An 8,450-nucleotide genomic window follows, 5' to 3' on the forward strand; every position below is an offset into this window, starting at 1 on the left:
ACCAGTAACACTGGATGCTGATGTTGTCCTCTCTTCTGTTTGATTACAATCAGATTTTGACATTAGCCCGAGTTCCCAAATAGAAGACAGAGGAAGGAACACACCATACCCAACAAAATAATTATATGTGACTTACACCTGCTAACTCTTAAATTGTGAGGGCCTGGGCTGCTTCTGGCGACCGAGGGCAGTCATGCAGTGATGAACATACGCTAATAATGTAAGCTGTAAACAGCAGTTCAATAACCTAACAAGAAGGATACGTAATTTACTTCTTTAGGTCCTTTGGTTCTTTAGGTCCTTATGCCTTCCTTTTGGCTTAGTAGAAAAATCCAAGCTCTGTATTTGGGGTTAGTCTTACCTCCATTTTTTTTCTGCTGTGTTTGAATAAAACAAATATTAGAAGGAAACACATCTAGGGTAGTTAAGTATCATGGGTCTCTCAGAGCCGATTTTGCTTTGGGACCTTTGTCGTGCCCAGCCCAGAAAATTCACTCCCTCCCCCCCGGGCTAATATTATTGCTTCCAAAGTCTTCTTTCCTCCCACTATTGAGCTAAGGTGGTCGGGGACGTGGGATGGCCGAGTTCTTTTTCGGGGACAAGGCAGACCAGGTTGGGGGCACGGGCTAGCAGAGTTCAGGTGCTCAGCGGGCAGCGCTGCGCGCTAGGAGTCGACTGAAGTGAATCAACTTCAATTCGCAGGTGAGGCAACAGGGGCCTGACGGAGGATCCAGTTCCAGCTACCCAGATTCCTGACACACTGTGATGTGCCTGAGTGGGTGTCGTCGGCACAGGGACGGGAGCGCGTTTGGGTAAGGGGTTCCGAATTTGGAGTGCGACAGACCTGGTTCCGACAGAGCTCGGCTACGCGGCGGCCGTGAGACCTCGCACGCTCGTCCTCTCGAGCCCCCGGTTTCCTCCTCGCTCGGCCCGCCGCGGCGCGAGGCGTCGACGCGCCGCTCCGCAAGCCTGCGGCCGGACGCCCAGGAAGCCCCGAGGCCGGGATGGGTGCCGCGCCGACGCCCCCTGGCGGCCGGCTCCCCGCCCTCGCCGGCCCGCGCCCAACGCTCGGCTCCTGGACGCCGGCGGCCGGATGCCCTGCGGCCGCACCGTCCTCTGCCTCCTGGCGGCTCTGGCTGCCTGTGGCGCCGTCGCCTTCCTCGGCTACTGTGTGTACTTCGACCGGAAGCGGCGTGGAGACCCCGCGTTCAGGCGCCGCCTGCGGGACAGTGAGTGCGACGGCTGCGGCGGTGGCGCGGCCGGGCGGGCGGCGAGCCGGCCCACTGGGTGAGGGCTTCGCGGGGCGCACGCGGGCGTCGGGATGGCTCCCGAGTGGCACGTGCCCGGTTGTGTTTGCAGAAAGAAGAGCCCAGCACCAGAAGGCTGAGGGACGGGGCGCCCAGGTGAAGTGCTTAGCGACGCCGAGGTGGCGTTATAGTGCGTAACCTCCCCGCCGTGCAGATTCTGGCTCGGCGTCAGGGTCCGAGTCTGGTCCATGAGCGGGCATTTCGGAGCGCCCTTCCGCCTGCCTGCCCGCGCCCGGCTTACATGCGGGCGTAGTTTTTAATCGCTTACGAAAGAAAAGGAAGGAAAGAAGAACCATTTGGGGTTATGACAAAGCTCATCCCGCTCTAAAAAGAGAATTCTTGGGGACAGCAAACATAAAACATAAAAAGTCTCCAGATAGACCAGACTGGAGCTGAAGTGACTGGCAGTAGAGTTGATACTTTGGGTCAAGGATTGTCCACTGTACCTACCTTTAAAGACCAGCCCTGGGCTTGGTACCAGTGATGACGCCATCCTGCGATGCTGGTTACCTTCATGAACCAGGCTGACGCAAACCATAGCGTGCTTCTGAACACCACCACCCACTGCCCCGCCAACCGCTCGTCGTGCTCATTGCCAAATCTACAAGCACTGTTAATACCCTAGGCAAGAAAACAAATTGCCACATGCGAAGCTATGTTTGCTGTAGTTAATTACACTAGGACTTCCGCTATGTGTACGTAGAAGCTAGGTCAAATATAGATGAAAGTTACTACAAGCATCTCAACTTAATTTCAATATGCCATGTATTTTTTTAATCACCTAAAATTGTTAACTCCATTTTGAGCTGTTTTAAATATTAAAAAGAACAACTATGTTTATCATACTTTGGATTTAGAGACTGGGTGCAAGATAGTTTTTTTTTGTTTTTTTAATAAAAATTAAATAATTTTGATCAGTAACCCTATACCTTACATTCATTACTCATGACTAAATATTTCGTGAATCTTTTAGGTATGGGATCCAGCAAAGAATGAAAAATTGCAAGAACTTTTTCTGCAAGAGGTACAAATGGGAGAACTTTGGTTATCCAGAGGTGAGAATATAGACATTTTTTTGTAAGCGGTTACTTTTGATAATATAGGTTCAAAAAATATTTGATTGGTATTTGTATGTCAAAAAACTTAACTAGCTAGCTGTGTTAACTAACTTGCTTTTTAGTTAAAGAGAAACTGCCCCAGCATTTTTGCTTAATTCTACTGTTCATGCCTACCATATTATACTGAGCATTCAGGTTGATGGTGCAGTCTAGGAAATGGGCAGATGGAGAAGCAAAGCCAAATACAGTTAACACATCATTTATCATCAGGTAAAATTCTAAGCAAATGAACTTTCCAAATTACTAAATGTTGTATGAATTAAAATTTTAAAAAGTTTGAACTGTTTTATAAAAATTTTCCTGCATTTTGAAGAGTATTCTTAATAAAATAATTACTATTTTTTTAAGTTCATTTATTTGAAAGAGTGAGGGAGGGACAGAAAGAGAGGGAGACAGAGAATCCCAAGCCGACTCTGTGCTGTCAGCACAGAGCCGGACTTGGGGCTTGATCTCACAAATCCCGAGATCATGACCTGAGCCAAAATCAAGAGTTGGATGCTTAACCAACTAAGCCATCCAGGCACCCCAATAATTACTTAAAAAAATTTTTTTTAAACGTTTATTCATTTTTGAGAGATGGAGAGAGACAGAGCTTGAGTGGGGAGGGGCAGGGAGAGAGGGAGACACAGAATCCAAAGCGGGCCCCAGGCTCTGAGCTGTCGGCACAGAGCCTGATGCGGGGCTCAGACCCACAGACCATGAGATCATGACCTGAGCTGAAGTCACATGCCCAACTGAGGCACCCAGGTGCCCTAATAATTACTTATTGTTGATGATAAATCATTGTAAATGACCATTTTTGTATGTTTAATATAGTGATGTATGTAGGGGCTACCTTGGACTTAATGGCCATGAACTGTATTTTGAATTATAATTTATCCCAACCTATTTCCACATAGATTTAAGAAGACTTCACAATATTGTCAGGTAAAATGATGGTAGATGATGTAAGTATTTTATAAATATTGTGTATAGTAATCATGTCTTTGTTCTGGTGCTAAACCCTGGGAAGGAAAGTAATTTGCTTTTAGGCTTCTTACGTAAGGGATGAATGATGTTGCTGGATAAATGAGCATTATACCCATTTATGTATCTTTCTTTCAAGTTTTGCAAATTTCCTCTCATCATAGTGCCTGTACCTATTTTGGCTCTTTTGACTGTCTTTTTTGAAAAAATTTTGTTTTTTACCTGCATTTAAGAGGTAGCATCCTCCAGAATTTATGAAAACAAAGTCAGGATCCTGGACAACAGGTAGCAATACTCATGATTTTTACTTTAATTCCATGGGTTAAAACCATGATAAAGGTTTTGAGAAATGAAAAATATATTCAGAGTTATTGCATATTAATCATTATAATTTGAAATTTTAATATTCAATATTAGTCTTTTCTTTTAGAAAGTTTTATAAGTGGGCTAAAAATATCTTAAATATTAATGACAAAATTAATAGTTAGAACTGACTTAAATGATATAAACAGGAGTAATTTTTTTTATTCATTGATTTTTGAGAGAGAGAAAGTGTGAGCAGGTGAGGGACAGAGAGAGAATCCCAAGCAGGCTCCACACTGTCAACACGGAGCCTGATGTGGGGCTTGAACCCACGAACCGTGAGATCATCATTATCTGAGCCAAAGTCAGACACTTAACTGACTGAGCCACCCAGCTACTCCTAAACAGGAATGGTTTTATACAAGGAAGTAAAGCATAAGTTTTAAGGACCTTCATTTGCACAGGGCTTTTTGAATATTCTGGGAGGAGTCCTACCAATTTTGTATTCATAATTTTATAATCTTTTTATTTCCTTTTTTTCTTTTTTATATTCTTTGTCTTGGGGCACCTGGGTGGCTCAGTCGGTTAAGTGTCCGACTTCGGCTCAAGTCATGATCTCGTGGTCCATGAGTTCAAGCCCCGCGTGGGGCTCTGTGCTGACGGCTCAGAGCCTGGAGCCGGTTTCAGATTCCGTGTCTCCCTCTCTCTCTGACCCTCTCTGACCGTTCATGCTCTGTCTCTCTCTGTCTCAAAAATAAATAAACGTTAAAAAAATAAAATAAAATTTTATATTCTTTGTCTTAAAAGGGCCCCCCAGGGGTACCTAGCTCCCTCATTCAGTAGAGCATGTGACTCTTGATCTCCGGGTCATGAGTTTGGACCCCACGTTGGGGGTAGAGATTACTTAAAAAAATAAAATCTTTTAAAAGAAAAGCCCCCCCCCCAATATATAAACTAGGGGCCTCACAAAATATGGATTAATTCCTAGATGTGGATACTGCTTGGACATAGGGGGAAATTAAAATAGAATCTTTGGGTTTTAACATTTTTTGAATTGGGATAGTGTGAATATGGAGAGAAAAGTAGGAATTATAAATTAAAAACAGTTACTTTATGACACATCTTTATTCACTTTATGTTTGAGAGTCTTCATGTCATAGAAGTGAATATGTTACAAATATTGAGATGATTAAAACAAAAATTGCAAGCTTATGTTTTAAAAGTTTTACCTCTTAAGGATAACATATTTCTGTTAAATCCCTAAATTGGTTAGTTATTTAAGGGTTATTTATGTATGTCCCTATTTTACTTCTAATGGAGTTCTCATCTTGGTTGCTTACTTAAAATCCCACCAAACCTCAAACCAATTAAATAAAAATTTCTGGGGTGGGACTCAGGCATCAATATTTTTAAAATGTCCCTAGGTTATTATAATACACTGAGGACCAGCATTCTAATATGATTTTTCACCTAGTTTTCTGTAACCTTTTCCATTTTCTCCACTTTCTTCTGCCACCACCCCCAATTTTCGTTCCTTTGCTGTCAGGTAGTATAGTCCTCATCATGGTTGTGTCCACAGAGGACCACAGAGCCAATAATTTTGATTGAAATTTCTGATTAGCTGATTTGAATTTATTGGTTGGTTGACTTAGTTGACCAAATTGATTTTGTGTCACATTAGCTCTATCAATTTGAGAGGAGGCACTATTATATCTTTTTCTTTAAAAGGTTCAATACGATCAAAGTATTTTGACTTAATGTGTCATGTCTATAAAGCTGTGATTTTATTAATTTAAAAATAAACCTTTCAGTGAAATACTAGTGCAGTATTCCATCTAAGAAATACCTTCTTTAAATGCCTACAAAGTTACTTAAAACCCAGCAATGAAAGTTTCTTAGGTTGAAAATGTAAAATTAGGTGTCTAGACACAAGACCTTTAACTCTTAAAACATGTAATATAGGCAAGGTTTGCTTTGTGTGTCTGAGTTAGGTCATGTTCTTCTGATGGTTTTTCAGTTTAAACTTCATACAAATCTGGCAACATTGTTTTCTGTCATGCACTTTTATCTTCAGATGACCAAGTATTTCAACCAACAAATGGAAAATCATGAAACACCTGAGAGGCAAGCACACTGTGTTCTCAAGGTTCAGAAAATTAGGTTCTATTACTAATTATGGCATTAAATAGTTCTGAAACTTTAAATCATTTCACTGATCTTTGCCTCAGTTTCTTAGAACGAAGTAGTGAGACTGTTTCCATGTTTTCACTCAAACAAATTCTATGATTGGGGTGCCTGGGTGGCTTAGTTGGTTAAGCATCCGACTCTTGATTTTAGCTCAGGTCATGATCCCACGATTCATGAGTTTGAGCCCCGTATCAGGCTTGGCGCTACTCAGAGCCTGCTTAGGATTCTCTCTCTCCCTCTCCTCCCCCACTCTCTCTCAAACATTAACAAAAAATTCTATGATTAACTTCCACATTACACAACTTTTCATTCTTATTTTACAGCCAGTCATCCTAAAACTCATTTTAAAACTACTTAGAAGTCAAAGTTCATAAATCTCTTTTCTTCCCCTATATATGTAATTCATGTTACCCTAAACCCTGTTTTAAACTCATTGATAATAGGATTTGTTTTTGAATTCTTATTTAGCCAGAACATCAGGTGTTTCATTTATATTTCATCAGTCACACATGTAGAGTTAAAGATAACCTATCTTCTATCAGTAACAGCGGACCACAACATTTAAAAAATACTCAACACCCCTTTCTTGCAAACCCACATTGCAGAACATGCAAAGTAAGAATGCACTTTTTTTTAAATATTATTTTTGAGAGTGAGTGTGAACGGGGCAGAGGCAGAGAGGGGGACAGAGAATCCAACGTGGCTGTGCACTGTCAGCACAGGGCCTGACACAGGGCTCCAACTCGCGAACCATAAGATTATGACTTCAGCCAAAGTCAGCCACTTAACTGAGCCACCCAGACACTCCCAAGAGTGCACTTTTTAATAGTAATTTGGATCATAAGAGTATTCATCTTGCAGCTTGATCACAGTGAATCAAAAATTTTTAAATGTTTATTTTTTTTGAGAGAGACAGAGCGTGAGCAGGGGAGGGAGAGAGGAGACACAAAATCCAAAGCAGACTCATCTCTGAACTGTCAGCATAGAGCCTGACGCAGGGCTCAAACCCACAAACTGTGAGATCATGACCTGAATCAAAGTCAATGCTTAAGCGACTGAGCCACCCAGGCCCCTCTGATCAGTGAATCTAATTGGCAGCTCAGCATTTGTCCCATTTATAGTCTTTACTCTTTTTGTTTGAGAGAGCATGAACCAGGAAGAATCAGAAAGAGTGGGAGAAGGGGAGAGAAAGAAAGACGGAAAGAGAATCCCAAGCAGGCTTGTTTATATAGTCTGTAGTTTGATATGCTTTTTTCATTTTAATACTTGGTGTTTTCTTGGTAATTTGTGGAAGGTATATTTTGAAGAACGTTAAAATTTTGCTTTAAACCTTATCAATGTGTTTTAGGAGACCTTCGATTGGGGGTTGAACATCTCAGCAATGCCCTTTTAGTGTGTGGACAACCAGAGGAACTTCTGAAGGTTTTCAAACACACACTCCCTCCTAAGGTATTTGAGATGCTGTTGCACAAAATTCCCCTTATTTGCCAGGTGAGCACGTACTTAATTGTCTTTGCTAAATTAACCATGTTAGGCTTGATTACATAAAAATAGCAGTTTGTGTGTGGATGGCCCAGGGTTTTAAATGAGTAAAATCTCTGAATTTTTGGTTGCTTTCTAGCCTTATGAGGGAAACAAGCATATTCTTTCATGTTTCTTTAACTATAATGAATTGTTTATTTTGTTGAGTCTCCTAGATGTTTCAACATTAAAGATAGCATTAATATTTTGTTTTTGTACTTTCAAAGACACAACAATTAGTGACTGCAATGTCAACAGAAGCCTGTAAAATAAATGGTATTGTTAGTTACATGATGTAATAGCTTCAAAATTAGGTGTAATATAGAAAACCTTAGTTTACTATCAAAGCAGAATACTTCTGGCTTCAAATAATATGACAAAACAGAAACCACTTTGATAATGTAAACATATAGGCTAATTATAATTAGTACTCTCTTAAGTGCAAGTTTAGATTGGTATCAAATGAAATCCATTCATAAGTCCATTTATTAGTAGGTATTAGTCTATGTACATTTTCCAAACTGCTTGGTATCCTTATGCATCAACTAGAATTTTCCTGCAGATGTTTGGATTTGTTTTAGGATTCCTTTAGCTCTAAGACACTACTATAACTTCGGTTCACTTTTTATTGCATTGATCACATGACATAGCTGAGAATACATTGTATATTGTTAGACTCTCAGCTTTTGGACAAAACACAAAACACAGTCTTCACTAGAGCATAACAGTCAACTCTTAAACATTCCCAAGGTAATCTCAGATGGGATGTTTCCTGAAGATATACGAAAATATGGCTAGGATAAGAATGTGTAATACCCATCCTGATGCAAGAAGGGAGGCAAGAAAAGGATTGTGCATTGAAATTATTAGCAAGTAACTATTTTATGTATTTACCAGCAATTTGAGACAGACATGAATGAACAGGAATACTTGGAGGATGATCGTGATTGAAAAACATTTCAACGTATCCACAGTCCAGTCAGAATACTATGGTACTATATATAGTATAAACAACTGCTCAGTGATATTTCCATTTATTTTACTTTTA

At 40.7% G+C, this 8,450-nt stretch overlaps 1 protein-coding gene across 1 annotated transcript; it reads left to right on the plus strand.

The window, feature by feature from the left end:
- The first annotated feature begins 1,017 nt into the window (after window positions 1-1,017).
- On the plus strand, window positions 1,018-8,428 carry TOMM20L (translocase of outer mitochondrial membrane 20 like). The gene is made up of 5 exons (XM_042989799.1): window positions 1,018-1,229; window positions 1,360-1,403; window positions 2,281-2,362; window positions 7,230-7,372; window positions 8,300-8,428. The coding sequence occupies exons 1-5, from the start codon at window positions 1,094-1,096 to the stop codon at window positions 8,351-8,353; spliced, it is 459 nt and encodes a 152-aa protein (XP_042845733.1). The 5' UTR covers window positions 1,018-1,093; the 3' UTR covers window positions 8,354-8,428.
- The last annotated feature ends 22 nt before the right edge of the window (window positions 8,429-8,450 follow it).

This window comes from Panthera tigris, chromosome B3 (genome assembly GCF_018350195.1).
Source record: "Panthera tigris isolate Pti1 chromosome B3, P.tigris_Pti1_mat1.1, whole genome shotgun sequence".
NCBI classification, from domain to species: domain Eukaryota; kingdom Metazoa; phylum Chordata; class Mammalia; order Carnivora; family Felidae; genus Panthera; species Panthera tigris.